Genomic DNA, 17,213 nt, shown 5'->3' on the forward strand with positions numbered 1-17,213 from the left:
AAGAATTTGGAAAACTTCATAAAACTTTTCTTCCTCTCTCTCTTCAGTGAGATGTTTTACTGGTTTTAGTTTCTATTTGCTGGCTGCAAAAACAAAGTTTTTGTTTGCATGTGGTTTTTTAGTTGGTTTGTTTAGTCAGAGTATGCTGATAAACTTGCAATCTTCCTTTTGTAAATAAGTTGTTCTTTGGCAAGGCAAACACACCAATGTAATCTGGCACAAAGCAGCATGCTTACAGAGATAGAAATTAACAGAAGAACCAATTAACTTCTCTGTTAAAAAACAAATTTAAACATTCCTATATTTAGAAGGGGTACTCTATTCTATGTATAAAACAGAATAGAGAGAAAAATCATTTTGTCAAGACACCTAAGCCTCATCTAAAAATTTCAGTATTACTTTCTTACCTTGTAAATAAGTCCAAACTCATTCATGGCTTACTGATTTGTTAAGCCTATTACACTATGCTACATTTGATCTGATTGTGCTTTTTAATGGCTAATAATATGGTTTAAAACATGACCAATCCCAGTCTCACACTTAGGTTATTATCCTAACCAAAGTATTCTATTTCTCTTTCTCTTTAAATTGAATTACTTTTTGGATCATTTTAAAATTCTTCATAAAACTTCCATAATATTTACATTAAAAAACAATAGCAGGGGCGCCTGGGTGGTTCAGTCATTAAGCGTCTGCCTTCAGCTCAGGTCATGATCCCAGGGTACTGCTCTGCAGGAAGCCTGCTTCTCCCTCTCCCACTCCCCCTGCTTGTGTTCCCTCTCTCACTGTTTCTCCCTCTGTCAAATAAATAAATAAAATCTTAAAAGAAAAATAAAAAATAAACAATAGCAGTAAAACTTCATTAATAATGAACTGGCTATTAAAATGTATTTCATATCAATTTATTGCATGCTTATAGAAGCTACTTACCAACTAAAAGTGTTATTTTTAGAAAGTACAAAATCTGACTCAGTGCCAATAAGTTTATTCTGCTTATTTACTGAAATAGGTACTGCTCTATGACATTTTTATTGCTTTTTAACACTGTGTAACATTTTCCCTGCACCCCTTACTGCACAGTGCTCCATCACTTGGTTGGCTGAGAAACAATGGCTCTATTAACTAAAACTCAACACTTTTGTCTGCCTATATGTACTCTCCCGAAGGACAGAGTTTTACTCTTGCCTGTATGTGCCAGGGAATGAAGATATATAGCCATGTGCTAGGTTCTGAGGGCTTGAGATTCAAACTCAAGAGTGGAAAATGACAAATGTGGATGTAGCTCACAACAAAGATACTTTAGTAGAAAAAGGACTCAGATGACTTAAGACTATTTAAAAAAAAAAAACTAAATCTTAAAAACCAAGTCTTAGAATTCCTTTGGGGCAAACAGCAAAGCATTATGATATACTCACTTCTCCAATTATTTGACTGTATCTGAATAATGAAGCAAAACATTAAAAATAACAGGGCATTAGTTGCAAGAGTAAGGTTTGAACTCAGATGGGCTCTGACATCAGCACGGCTTCTTTCAACGGTGTCACCTGGGGCAAGGTACTCTCGGTACAGTCTTCTCAGCTATTAAAAAATGGTAAATGATAATAAAGGCACCTATCTCTCGGGGTTGCTGTCAAGATTAAGTGTGAAGAAAAGTGTTCAGGAATGTGGTGGCACATATTAAATACTCAGTAATTGATAATTATTTTTAGTAACATGTTTTATTTACCCAACCAATAGTTTAACTTGAAATTAAAAAAATATTTTTAAAATTTGCTATGTACCTTTCCACAAATCATTTGCTACAGCCAAATATACCATTATTACCTTAGCACCTCCTTGCACTGCCAGACCTAGGCATCCACCAAATGAAAATCCTACCTTAATTAAATATGGGGTACACTCTAATGTAACTGGAAATTTGCAAAACTTGCTATTCCTAGATCAAAGTCTTCTCTTCCTAAGGTTATGTACAGTATCATACGTTCTTATTAATTACCTTGTCAGGAAAAGGAAAAGAAGCCTCTCACGTGATGCAGGCTGATCTCGAGTACTGAAATAGGAGTAAATCTGAAGAGCAAATAAGACGAGCCAGAAAACCATGAAAAGTACGGGGACTACGAGTTGATTCCACAGGGACATTCCCAAGGCTAGAAGGCCATATACCTCTACTACCTGAATAAGAAAATGAGACAGGAAAACATCTTGTATCACTTCAATAAACACTTTTAAACACCAAAGAGTTCAAAGTACTTAAAGAGAAAAATTAAATTGCTTTTCTTTCACTGTAAGATTGTTCCAACTAAATTCCTTTAAAGTTAGCTCTGTATATACAGTTAGTACGTTTTCTAAAATTCTCTGATTTTGCATTATTACTATTAACACTTGACACACATTCATCAAATGACAACCATAAACTGCCCTTACAGTTCAGAGTAAAGTCTCTTTCAGAGTAAAACTACATCAAAGGTAGGTTGAGTAGACTTTGTAAACTTACTCATCTCTGAATCAAAATGATCAGGACTACCATAAATGATGCAAATAGTGCGTGAATGGCTAGAAAAAGGGGAAATGTAAAAGGAAGAATTTTTCCGGTTTTATTCAGGAAATGTCATAGGGGAGAAACAGTGTGACGGAAGACAGAATAAACATTGGAGTTTACGTCTATTGGAGAGCAAAGATAGTTAGCAAGTCTTTTCCCCCAGACAGATCAATTCCCCTTGCTCCTCCTGTGTTATTTATCAAACAACATTTCTCAATTTATTTGATTTGCCTAGTGCATTAACACCAGGAAAAAAGGTACAACTAAAAAAAGTTTATTAATCTACTAATCAGTAACTTAGCTTTCCAGTTTGTAAAACAATCGCTTATGAGACTCATTAGGAGGAATCAATTCTCATAATCTGATTCAGCCTAAGAGCATACATGTAACCAAGTTTCTGGAGTTACTATGCCAGGGACCAGACCCTGGTAACACAATAGGGTTCTGCAAGGCAGGCTACAAACTCTAACCTAAATAGCCAAATTGTCTTGCTGGAACTCTCAATGTGATACCGGAATGTTTCAATAAAATTCAAATATCTTAAATTAAAATACACTGACTTCAAGTTTTTCTGATTTCTAATTAACACCTAACTCTAGGTAGACCTAGATCTTTTAAGTATTAAAATAAAATGCAGTGACCTACAGATTATTCTAAATTTAAATTTTTTATCTGTAAATCAAATGCTTTCTCTAAAATCCAGTCAAGACTAACTTCTATTTTTCCCCTACTAGAAAATATTTAAAGAAAAAGCAAGTTGTCCAACTAGCTGCAAAATTCTTATTAGCAGCAAACTGATCACTGAGAGGTAGAGAGTAATTTTCCTCCTTTCCATTCAAGGAACAGATGACAAAAAAGCCTGATAGTTTCCACCATTTCTTACCTATCCAATTCTTTCCAGGTTGTGGATTTCATAACCTAGAATTTATTTTCAACTATGACATCTAGTGATGCATGAATCTCAAGGCAACCAAGAAGGTAAACATGACATTGAGAAATGAGGGCTCTGTCCTTAACGGTGATTAAATAAACAGTATACAATTAATGTTTACTAATTGTGTTCTGTTTCCCACAAACTAGGGTAGCTCCACAAGACTGAATTCAAAGAAAAAATACATATTTTAGTCATTCTTATTCTGAATACAACTATAACCCTTCCTCATGAAATAGCTCTTCATTGAGTATGAAAATAACTTCCTCTTCTCTGAAAGACCTACTTTCAGGAAAATTGCCCAAGTTAATCATTACATAAGATGAACAAAGAAGAAGGCAGAAGCAACCTAAAGCCAAGAGTTTAGGGAAATTTTTCTGGGAAATCTGCCCCTGGGGCCACAACAACAACAAAAAAAAACCCACTTCACTTAGTAGTTTCAGTTTAGTCAATCTGAGAGCCTCCTGTACCTTAAGGTCATATACACACAGTCAAAAGGTAGAAAAGAATGTGCATTTTAGCACTCTCTTTTTATATCAATGTCAGTTTTCATATCTATTTTATATACTGAACTTATCAAACAAATCAAATGGAAATATTTAAATATCTATTGTTTCTATCTGGGAAATAATCTGTTTACTTTTTTTAGCAAAGGCTAAAAAAAGTAGGATAGGCAGAAGCATGTCATGTGGGCAAAATCAGTATATCTAAACAAAATCCATCATATGAATGCCCAGAACTACTTCTCAGTTTACATAAGCTGGCAAATACAAGGAAAAAAACTGTAGTCACAGCAGGACTTTAATCAGAAGAAAAATCCAGATTTTACCTCTACGTTTTCAATTCTGTATTATTTTTGTCTTCATTATAATAGTTAACACACACTGAACACTGTCTGCCGCACTGAACTCATTTAAATCTCACAGCAACCCTACAAGTTAAGTACAACTGTTATTATTAGCTCCATTTTACGGATAAGCCAACTTAAGTGACAACCCACCATCCCCAGGTTACACAGATAGTCAACAGCAGAGCCAGAGTAGAAACCCAGACACTCTGCTTCCCCAGAATCACTTCAGTTCACTGCCTCCCTACAGAACACTTCATCATAAAGAATCGCACATGCTCCTAATTAGGTTGAAAATAGGTGCTACTTAGAAACTGTCCAACAGAATGTTACCATGACCACGACTATGAAATGAACTAAATCTTTAATAGAACTAATTTTTATGTAGAATTTTATCTACCTGTGTGTGGTTGTCAGTCTTACCTGAACCAATTCTCTGTATGCAGACTTAGCAAGGTTATAAGGTACTAAAAGATTAGACCCAAGAAAGTAGAGAACTTCCAATCCAGTAAAAATCATAGCAAATTTGTTGATGATAACAATTGTCTCCAGAGGGACAAGGCAGAGTCGTGCTAGCAAGGGAAGCATGTGAGCTGAAAAGAGCCAAATCTGCTTCGTTTTCATGACACAGGAACATAAAGTACACACCACCAACTGACCTAAAATGGGGAGGAGAACGCATTTAAGATTTGGTATCCACAAAATAAAAACAAAAGACACTGCCAATAAAGATGACACAGCTTTTGAAGAAGTCTAATTAAGATCACTTAGAGAATAATTTAAATCAAAATTTTTACCTCATCTGACCATAATTACATATTCACATGTTCTGTCAATTTTGAGCACCAATTTCCTAGGTACTGATCTGAAAAAAGCAGCACAAATATCCACTGGTCTTCATCACATTTTGGATGGCATATATAATACAGAAAAAGGTTTTTTTAATGTCTAATTCAATATTATAGTTATTCAATTACTACTGTTTATATATAGCTCTTTTTACAAAGGTCCTCAATATTTAACTGTTCTGGTCTATAGGTGATAGCATAAAATTCCAGAGATAGTTACTTCTCTAAGATCATGCTGCAACAAAATTCATTCTGAGATTTTCAAGCTTTAATTACTTTTACAGGACCATGCACGCCTTCTTTCCAAATGACTCAATAGTGAAAGTTAACACTAAAAAATTTAAGCAACAAATTCTTCCCAGAGGATTATGTATGATCATTATAGAAAAGTTAGAAAATACAGAGAAATAAAAAGGGGGTAAAAGTTCTATCTCTTATAATCCTATCACACCAAGATAGCCTGTTAATACCTTTGGTCCATTAGACAAAGCACTGCATAGAGAGCATTGTATCTAAAACCTAGTTAAGTGCTCAATAAAAATTAGGTATTCAGGGGCACTCGGATGGCACAGATGGTTGAATGTCTGACTCTCGGTTTCAGATCAGGTGATGATCTCAGGGTTGTGAGATCGAGCCCCCGGAATCTGGCTCCGTGCTCAGTGCAGAGTTGGCTTGAAACTGGCTCTCCCTCTCCCTCTGCCCTTCCCACTCATGTAAGTTTGCTTGCTCTCTCTCTCAAACAACTAAATAAATCTTTTTTAAAAATTAGGTATTCACACCATTACCCTTTTCAGATTTATTCTGTGCATGTGAATATACACAAATGTTTTCTCAGGAGATTATAGTGTACATACTATTTCACAATCAGTTTTTTTCAGTTAATACATATAATGCATGTGTCTCTCTCTACACCAGGAAGTACATATACATGGTTGTCTTTAGTTGTATGGGATATGACACTGAATGCATATGACACAGTACTAACATATGGCTGTTTTCAAACAGTTCATAATTATAAAATGTTTTGTTATGAATAAGCCTATACGTGTATGACATCCTTGTATAAACTACTTGGAGCACATTTCCCAATATCTTCTTAGACTAAATTCCTAAAAGTGGAATTACTGGTCAAAGAAATATTTCAGGCTTTTGACACATACTATCAGATTGCCCTATAGAAACAAAACACCCAGTGTACATGGTGCCCATTTTCCCACTGACTTGCCAGCTTTAAAAATAATTTAAGGAAGGGTAGGGCAAGGAATATTTCCTAAGCTTTTTAAAAGTTGCATTTGTTGATTACCAATTACAAATAAGTATACAAAAATAATTTGTAATTATTTGGTGAAATGCTTGTTCACATTCTTTGACCATTTCTACTGGAGAATGTAGCCTTCAGGAATTCTTTGATCAAAATATTAATTTCCTTTGTCTTACGACTGTATTTTCCCAGTGTGTCATTTGAATATTTTAATAATTTTTTTCTGTTATAGTACAGGATATTTTACTATAAATGGTCAAACCTATCAATCTTTTCTTTGATGATTTCTACCTTTGGTGTCATGGTTCAATCACATGGGTCGCCCTACTCAAGATTATACAAGTAATCACCTACATTTTCTTTTAGTATTCTTTAATTTAGAAATTAATACATTTGAGGGGCGCCTGGGTGGCTCAGTTGGTTAAGCATCCGATTCTTGATTTTGGCTCAGGTCATGCATGATCTTGCGGTCATGGGATCGAGCCTGGCATCAGGCTCTGTGCTCAGCATGGAGTCTGCTTAAGATTCTCTCTTTCCCTCTTCCCTCTGCCCCTCCCCTCATTCACGCTCTCTTTCTCTCTAAATAAAATCTTTAAAAAAAATTAACACACTTGGAATTTATTTTAGAATAAGGTAATAAGTAATGATCTAAGTTTGTTTTTCCAGATGTTTAGTCAGCTGTCTCAAAACTAGCGATTAGAATCATCCATTTCCTTTTTCATTACTTTGAAATGCCAGTCTAGTATACTTTTACATTTTTTGTATATTTGTGTCTACGTCAGAACTTGCTATTCTTTTTTTTTTTTTTTTTTTTAAGATTTTGTTTATATATTTGAGAGACAGAGAGAGCACCAGCAGGGAGAGGGGTTGCAGGAGAGGGAGAGGGACAAGCAGACTCCCTGCCGAGAAGGGAGCCATGTCACCCTGAGATCATGACCTGAGCCAAAGTCAGATGCTCAACCAAATGAGCCACCCAGACACCCCCGTGCTGTCCTTTTTCAATGATCTACTCTGATGACAGTACTACACTGTCCCATTTCACTGACTAAACAAGCCTCCATAAATCCCTTTAGAATTTCTTGAATTCTTTAACATGTTATCAGATTAACTTGAGAATCATTTAGTCAAATTCTCTTCCTTCTTGCCAATGAAAAGCAAAACAATACTTTGAGATTTTAGTTTTATGTTCAGTCTATATTACTATTAAAAGACTACAAAAATGGCATCCATTTTTACACAAAGCTGAACATTTATTAACAATCTACCATGTTGTAACATGTGGTATCTTCTCCCACAAAGTATTAATTTTAGCCTTTAATGAACTGATATCTAAATAATGTGAAAAATATTCATAAAGGCATAAAAGGAGGAAAACCCAAAATACTACAAATAAACAAACAACAAAACCCAGAGGAGAGGCCACCAAGTGAGTTATGACAACATTTTAAAGGACAAAGGATGAAGAGATATGAGGCAACTAACTTAGCCAAACCACTACTCTTTCCCACACCCTAGAAGGAAGACCAAAGTTTGTTCTCTGGAGAGACTAAAACAGGCTCCTGGACACCAGAGCAGAGGTGAGATGCCCAAATGAAAAGAGGGGATTAACCCAAAAGTCTGCACCCTGAGAGATAAGAGCTCTCTAGGTATCCAAGCACTGTGGCCATGTTTGTTGTCACCCATTCTAGTCACTGACAACAGCCTCCCCTACAGGGGACAGAAAGATTCCTCTTTGGGGAAAATGACCAAGTCCAAGTGAAAAGACATACAAATACTCAAAACCAGCCAATCCCACATGAACATCAACTGTGAAACATACCAGTTGGTAAACCCTAAAGAGATTCCAATCAACAATTTAACTTACTTTAATACAAATGATCAGCCAAGGACTCCCAGATATTTAAGTAAAACTTATGGTTTAATCAGCCTCAGATGAGGCCTAGGCATCAGTATTTATAAATCCTTGTTCAATATAACGAGGTATTTCAAATCCAGGTTTGAGAAACACTACTATCCCATGACAGAAAAAGACCAAAACAAACAGAAAAAAGATTTCAGGGGAAATGGATAATTCAAGGAACAAAAGAAAGCTTCAAAGAGATAAATGATATATCTAAGAAATAAAAACACTGTCATAGTAAAAAGAAGCACTCAATGAAAACAAGTTCCTCGATATTAAAATATAAAACAAAAAAGGTACAATAAAAGGGTTGGAAGATAAAGTTGGGAAACCCAGAAAGTAAAACGAGAGAGAGAGGGAGGGAGGGAGGAAGGAAAACAGAACAGTAAGGAAGTTAGGGGGTCAATGTAGGAGGAACATTATCCAATTGACAGGATTTCCAGAGTAGGACAAAAGAGAAAATAGCAGGGAAGATATTGTGACTAGAAGGGAAAAAGGCCTCTGGGGAGTTGATACAGGAGTGTGGTGAGGAGTGGTGCAGGAGAGAGCCAATTCTCATCATAAAATTGTGGTAGGTCTTGGCTTTTAAAAATAAGTGTATTTCTTTGATTAAAAAATTAGCAAAAACTCTAAAAGAAAGTACTTGGAGGAAACACTTTAATACTAGGAATGATTAAGAATTTTCATTCTGGCATATCTTACTTCTTTCACTGTACTCATAGCTGTGATATTGAAATTGCCTTGTTCAGCATGACGTAAACTTCCTCTACACTCCGAAAATTCCCCTAAGTCTATGCCAGCACATTCAGTGCTCAACTCTGGGGTTACAGGCTTCATTTACCTTCTTTCATAGAAGAATATGACTCATAGGCTATGATTCTCTTTAAGAGAAGACCACTTCTCCTATTTAGGTGAAAAAAGGAGTGGAAATCTTTCCTGCAGCAACAAAAGAACTGGAAGTTGTTTTAAGTTGATGTGCCTACTCAATTAGTAATTCCGAATAAATCAAAATCACAAAGTAATCTCCGGATGTCAGGATTCCACTATTAGAAATAGCTCCAAGAAGTTTGCAACTCTTAAGAAATGATGGCGTATCAATATTACTCAGTTTTTCATTAAAAGTTCATTAATGAAATGGAAGAAAATGAGTAGAAAGTACTTCAAAATCCAAATTGGAAGAAGACATAGTATGTAATAGTTTATGGATTTTATCTCCAATTAATTGAATCTTAGTTTAGTAAGAAGAGTTTCATAGCCACTGATAGGAAAATTTACGGAAATGTTTCAAATTTATACTATATTGCATCCATCACAGAGTAAAAAATAATAGTTGACAAGCTTTCTAACCTAGCAAATACAGTTGACATCTAAACAGTGCAAGGATTAGAGGTGCCAACACCCTGCACAGTTGAAAATGCTTGCATAACTTTTGGCTCCCCAAAAACTTCACTGCTAACAGCCTATTGTTGACTGGAATTCTTACCAACATTAGTACACATTTTGTATTTTACATGTCATACATACTGTATTCTTACAGTAATGTAAGCTAAGGAAAAAAAGTATTATTAAGAAAATCATAAGGAAAAGCAAATACATTTATAGTACTGGATTTTAAGTGGACCCATGCAGTTCAAACCTGTGTTGTTAAAGGGTCAGCTGTATTTTCTTTTTAAGATTTTATTTATTTGAGAGAGAGAGAGACAGCACAAGCAGGCAGAGTGAGAGGGAGAAGTAGGCTCCGCGCTGAGCAGGGAGCCCGATGCGGGACTCTATCCCAGGACCCTGGGATCACGACCTAAGCCAAAGGCAGACACTTAACCATCTGAGCCACCCAGGTGCCCTAGGGTCAGCTGTATTTTCACACTTGAATGTTACCACTATTGAATACACCAACTCCTAGGATATAGTCATAAAGCAACATTATTTTTTTTCTCCTATTGTCTTTTAAAATCCACTCTGTAAAGACTAGTGTTCTCCTGCTCCTACAGCAAGTCCTATTAACTTTTCTAATCTAGCTGAGGTTACACAGTCTCAACTGAACAATAACCAACACTCTGAAACTGATTTAAAGTTGAGGCTTTTCCCTTACTCTAGCTCAGGCCTCCTACAGGACTACAGATTGAAAACCTGCAATTGTAAGAGAGGTGGAAAGGTTATGGCAGGCTTCATCTTCTTTCTCTGACAGCACCATTGCCCGCTCTTCCTGACTTACCCAGGGTTGAAGCATGTAGGGAAGAAGGCGAGAGAGGGAAGTAGAAAATTCTTACTCGACTATGCTCTTACAATGATAGGGTGTGGGTGCACCTGAAGCTGGGACATAAAAAAATCCCCCTGGGGTGCCTGGGTGGCTCAGTCGGTTAAGCATCTGACTCCTGATTTCCACTCAGGTCATGATCTCAGGGTCATGAGATTGAGAGCCCTGCACTGGGCTCTGCGCTAGTAATGGAGCCTGCTTAAGATTAAGATTCTCTCTCCCTCTGCCCCCCATCCCTGTACGTACCACTCCCCCTTAAAAAAAAATGTTGTGTTTTTTTTTTAAACCCATTGCCTTTCTCTTGTGCATTTTTATGGGTTCTTCTGAAACTGTTCCATCACTATGGCTCTCCCACCCTTAGTGCTTGTTATATACTCTCCTCTGGCTGTTTTTGGTTCTTTGCTTAATTCCTGGAAATTCAATCCCCATTGGAGTCTTCTTATCCTTGTAAAGGCTCTTAGAAGGACCTAAAAAAATCCCATAGACTCTTGGGGCCCTTATCTAGTTCATAGGAAACTAATACCCTTTGCCTACACAGATTAGAAGATACAAGAGAACTCCACAAGACATTTTCACTATGTCCATAGTCAGAAAACTCAACAGCCAGCCAGCCCACTGTTGGCCTTGATATCATATTAGAATTATAATATGAGCCACATTTGTAATTTTTAACCTTCTGGTAGCCTCATTTTAAAAAGTAAAACAACAAAAAAAACCCAGGTGGAATTAATTAACAATATATTTTATTCAACCTAATATACCCCAAATATGATCATATAAACATTCAATCTACATTAAAAAATTAACAAGAAACTTTGCATCCTATTTTATACTAAGTCTTAGAAATTGGGTGTTTAGACTTACTGCATATTTTAATTTGGATTAGCCACATTTCAAGTGCTCAATAGATACATGTGGCTAATTTTAGATGGTGCAGCTTGAGATTTTGCAGGCGTGGGACAGACACCAGTTCACAGTATCCCTCCTAAGCCACAGAAGACATGTGACTCTCCAAATGGTCTACTGTTGAATTCTCCACATGTGAACGGTTGGGGAGGTATTTCAGAGAAAAGAGCGCTCTCCAGAAATCCTCCTTCTCCAACATTCAACCTTTTATCACCCTCTATATGGGTGAGTTTAAGAATCACAAAATAGGTTTTCTCTCACCTCCTTTTTTGCAATTCTGTCATGGTAGGTAGGGTCTGGTATGTCACTTGGAACTATATGTACATTGTTTTGGGGTCTTAGTCAACACTCCTATTTTTAACATTCTGCTACCTAAATATTTCAATCATGTCTCAAGTGATGTTTCTGGCAATTTATTTTTGACTATAGTGATGGCTTTCAATAACAATAAATGACTTAAAAATAATCTTACAAAGTAATAACTAGCTTTATTAACCTTCCAAATAGTTAAAATATCATTAAAAAACACAAGCAACTATAGGCTACGTATGATTTTAAGCATGTAAAGAAGACAGTAAAACTGGTTGATCCTCACCTACACTTTTAATTCTTTTATAATACTTACCTATTAAGGCTGTGGTAAACCGATTCATGGACAGAGGTTCTAAATACATTGGTCCTTCATAGGCAGACTCCAGTTCACTCCTGACATAGTCCCTAAATAAGTAAAATGGTAAAAATGTATTAGATACATTCAAAGCACATACAGAAAAGAAAAACAGCTAAAGCACAGTATTCTTATAAAAAGCGTATTATGTTAATAACATCTCTCTCCATATGTATACTAAGAAAAAGTTTAGGTATAAATAATTATGTAAGGATGGACTTCATTTCCTTCTATGTAGAAAAGACAGCCAAAGCTCTACTTTATGGGATTTTCTTTCTTCCCAAGGCCTTATTAAATAACTATTCCCAGTAAAAAAAAAAAAACAGTTGAGACACCATCCCTCAACCCTACTACTTAACTGATAATACCCAATAATAATACATCAAATTTCCCCTCTTGTGGCTCTCTTCCACCATCTTACCTATCTTATTTTCCCCAAAGTTTTATCCCCAGTTGTACTTAGTTACAAGTAGATCACAAACTAGTTAGAAAACTGGCTCACAGAACAATCCTTAAAAACTATCACTTTTGACTCTATCAAGAATCTATAATTAGGGTTATATGTAAGTAGGCTACAGATTTATTTTGAAACAAATTTTAAATCACATCCAATATTCCTTTTAAAACTTAATTCATTTAACATGTGAGTACTGAGAAATAACAAGATTTAAGTAGGAAAGAACCTTTACAAACTGAGAAAACAGAACTTTCAGTGCACATCCAGGAGCACAGGAAGGGAAAATTTAATTTACTATCAGTAAGCTCAGTAGTAGCACTAAAAGATTATGGTCTTAAGTTCTTTGGACATCAGGTAGGGAAATTTGTGTAAAAAAAATTCTCCTTTTCTTCAATTATTGAATGCTTTATTCATTGTATTTAAAAGAGTTTGAATGTTTCCAGTATTTCTCAACAAACCCACGGCTGTATTTACTTTTTCCATGAAATTACTTCCTATTAGGCAATCAAGTTGAAATCCTTTAGTGTAGCACAGCCAAATAAGAAATGACCCTTACATAACCCGCAAGGAGAGTACTGCCAAAAAATCAAAATTAAAAACTAAAATATATTTTATGAATGGGAAGTAGTTTGGGGGACAATTATAAAAATCAATAATGGGCCTAGATTCATCGGTGATTTAGCAATTCTCCTCTATCATTCTATGATGACTATTTCTAGCAAATAATATACTAATAGTCTCTTTTTACTGAAATTCTCAAGAGGAATGATTCTAATGCAGTGGTGGTCAACCAGGGGTGATTTTGACCCTGACAGACATTTTGCAATGTCTGGAGACATTTTTAGTTGTCACAATTTAGAAGGGTTGGGGCTGCTATGAGCACCTAGATCAAGATGCTGCCACAACATTCTACAGTGCATAGGACAGCCCCCACACCAAAGGACTACCCAGTCCAGAGGTCAGTGGTCAAAACCCTGTGAGAGGCATAAATGCTATACATGCAAATTACATATACATATCTGATTTATAACCATCAATGTAAAATTATCATACTTTATAAAGTTTTAGGGCAGAAAACTGAAGAATTAAGAGAATTATGAAATTTAAAATAAAATACACATATAAATACCACTTAACATTTAGTCTTTGAAAATACTATTAAAGAAAGAAATTTATATTTGTAAGAGGTCTAACCTGAGTTCTAGGCCTCTAAAGCCAAATAATTTCTTTGTGGCCACAGCAGATCCCTCTCCAATAGGTCCAATTACGAAGAGGGAAAACCCACAAAGACAAATAGCAGATTGATGCTTGCCAGGGGCTGGGGTGTAGGAAAACGGAAAGGACATATAATGAGTACTGGATTTTACTGTGGGGTGATGAAAATGTTCTAGAATTAGATAATGGTGATGGTTGCACAACATTATGAATTTAATATATGCCAATGAATTGTTCACTTTAAAGGTTAATTTTATTTTATGTGAATTCAATAAAAAGGGAATAGGGGTATCTACAAGAGCACTATCCCCTGGGAAGAGCCAAAGTTGCTCCCAAAGGGGTCAGTCCTCAGATCATCTCTCAAGGTGGGTGGGGGGGGGGGTTGGGAGGGGATTGCAGAGCTGGATTCCCTGACATGTTTTCTCTCCCTTGTTTGCTTTTGTCATCATATTACTGATGTTTTATATATAACTCAGCAAACCCACTATTCTAGAATTTCTTATTGCTGAAACATTTGTTAATTGTTTTGTATTATTTCCTGGCTAGGAATTTTAGTTTATAATTTAGTTTATTTTTTTTTTTACAGCTTCTTTGCCTTTTAAGAATTCTAACTTCAGGGGCGCCTGGGTGGCTCAGTTGGTTAAGCGACTGCCTTCGGCTCACGTCATGATCTCAGGGTCCTGGGATCGAGCCCCGCATCGGGCTCCCTGCTCGGCCGGAAGCCTGCTTCTCCCTCTCCCACTCCCCCTGCTTGTGTTCCCTCTCTCGCTGTCTCTCTCTGTCAAATAAAGAAATAAAATCTTTAAAAAAAAAAAAAAAGAATTCTAACTTCACGTAATGAAATTTGTAAGGAAAATTAACATTCTCTATACTTTTTCTTTTAACCTCAAAAATAATTTACCATATACATAATATGTTGCTAGCACACCGCTACACTCTGGGAATACTACAACAGGCAAGAAAGACACAATCCTGTTAGCATGGAGCTTAACAAACCAGGAGGAAAAACAAACATTAAACAAATTACTTAATTTAATAATTAATTAGAATTGTGAGAAATGCTATAAAAACAGAATGATTTTCTTTTTAGTTCCTTTTCGGTCTCCATATTTCATGACTTCGTGGTATGACAAGATTACAGGACACTAAGGGGGATCTGCCTTCCAGAAGAACAATCAACCTTTAGGCCCTAATGACAACACCATGGTGTTAAACAGCTTCCTCCCACTAGCTCTGTGTTGCTCTCCTCTAGGACTCTAAGAATAGCTCTCCTCAATGCTGCAACCTCCCCCATTAATGTGCGACCTGAGCCGCTGAACCAATCATCCTACCATAGAAATTAACACCTTGTCTAGGCAACTTAGCCCCTTTCTCCTTTGTTCAACTCCTCTCGATCAACACAGTCCTTCAGAATTTTCCCTGTTTGGCTGACTCACCAGTAAGCACCACCTCAGTAAAGATAGCCAGGCCCAGAAAGCCTGTAGTCCCTCTTTGGGCCAGCTGAGCTTAGTGCCAGAGCCAGAGCAGTGGCTTGGGTGAGGGCTAAACTACTGGTCTCACCAAGTAGCCACTAATGAGCTGTCCCTTCTGAAAGAAGAATCTGGACATTGCATCCCAAACTATACAAAAGAACTATAATAGGGATCAATGTTTGAACAAAGATCTCTATATCTAAGTTATGAACAACTTCATGGCATCCCATGCTGACAATGAAATGAAATGAAAACTTGATTACTCAAGTCTCTCAAGAGAGTGGGTCATTCACAATGTAAATAAACAAGACAGTAAGCCAAATAAGAAGGATCCAGAGTAGGAATTATGCAAAATTCCAAGAGTTATTTTAGGCCAAAAATTAATCTGATTCGTGAGCCAAGAAATTCTAATTTTTAACAAAATTTAGTAACTATTTTAAGACAGAATCACGATGAAATGTTCAAAAGCAGTATTTGACTTTTCAATTTAGAAGATTTTTTTAACGTTGTTTAAAAGCTTTTATTTATTTATTTTTTTAATTTAGAAGATTTAAATAGTAAAATGTATTAAGCTGGTCAGAAGCAAGAATCCCTACCGTCTACTTAAAACTGAAAAATATCTTTCCTTAAACTTTTTTCATTTGTGCAATTTGTGCAATACTGACGATCAGCCCCTGAGCACTAATAAACTAAACACTTTGAAAATCTACTTCTCTAATCCCCAGTGCTAGCCTATACTCCAGTGACTGAAACTGTTTGGGTGCATAAGAATGTGTGAGATATATGAAAAGGGCCTCAAGGATAGCTTGCAATTAGAAAAATTCTTGTTATAAGGAGAAGCATACAAGTTATAAAAAAACTAAGTAACAACAACAAAATCTAGAAGCTTACCAATTGACCAACTGACCTAACAATCTCTTAAGCAACCCGAACAACCTAGAACAATTTGTACATTCTGGCTACTTAAAGCTTTCAAACTGTTAGTTCCAAAGAAACCTAATCTACTTTTACAGAGCATAAAGTGGTTAGCTCTCAAAGCTATCTTATGCAATATGTGCAAACAAAAGGCATTGCTCAATTTAAGGGATCCCAGGGACTGAGATGTTCTAACACCTGGACCTGAGTACCTACTACACCCTAACAATGTGCTAGTAATTGAATAGTTCATTTACCCAGGGCTTAATTATTTAAATCATCTCTGCCACCCTGCTTCTCTCTTAGCTTCTTTCTGAACCCTTACTGAAATATTTAGTGTCTGGAGCTGATAATGTTCAAAAGAAGAAAATATATCAAACACTGAAATGGGTCAATTTTATTCCTGTCAAAATTAAAAGTGGGGTACAGAATGATAAAATTCATTTTTAACAAGTCCTTTATTTAACAGCAGTGGTTCTCAACTGAGGAAAATTTTGTTCCTGAGGAAAGCACATTTGACAGGGACACTCTGTGGTTTCACAACTGCTGGAGAGGGAGTTCTCTGTGATCTAGGGAGCAGAGGCACCAATATCCTATAATACACAAGACTGCCCCCATAGCAAAGCATGACCTGGCCCCAAGTGCTAATAGTCCTGTAATAGAGAAACCTTAAATGAGACAAACTTTTATGAAATGGGGAGCTAATTATCTGTATTTTACATATAAATAACTCTTGAGGAAGTTTTACATTTGAAACCCTACTTACATACCCGAGACCAGGATGAAAAGGAGTATACTTTCAATCTTGTGAAACCCATGGGCTCTTAATTCAACTTATACACATAAAAAACTGACACATTAGTTCAGAAACCTAACAATAAAACAAGGAATTTAAGAATACTGGAGTTTAGGGCGCCTGGGTGGCTCAGATGGTTAAGCGTCTGCCTTCAGCCCAGGTCATGATCCCAGGGTCCTGGGATTGAGTCCCGCATCGGGCTCCC

General features: G+C 36.3%; 1 protein-coding gene across 2 annotated transcripts in view; it reads right to left on the reverse strand.

The window, feature by feature from the left end:
* The window catches only part of RNF145 (ring finger protein 145), a 54,825-nt gene that overhangs the window by 16,519 nt on the left and 21,093 nt on the right, over positions 1-17,213 (reverse strand). For both annotated transcript variants that reach the window (XM_081826252.1, XM_081826253.1), the window contains 3 exons: positions 12,112-12,203; positions 4,741-4,976; positions 1,997-2,172 (listed from right to left, as the gene is read on the reverse strand). In XM_081826252.1, the coding sequence (XP_081682378.1) occupies positions 1,997-2,172; positions 4,741-4,976; positions 12,112-12,203 (504 nt within the window). The remainder of the gene's footprint in view (positions 1-1,996; positions 2,173-4,740; positions 4,977-12,111; positions 12,204-17,213) is intronic.

The sequence above is a fragment of the Leptonychotes weddellii genome, chromosome 7, assembly GCF_054177405.1.
Source record: "Leptonychotes weddellii isolate Sample4059 chromosome 7, ASM5417740v2, whole genome shotgun sequence".
Taxonomy (NCBI): Eukaryota; Metazoa; Chordata; class Mammalia; order Carnivora; family Phocidae; genus Leptonychotes; species Leptonychotes weddellii.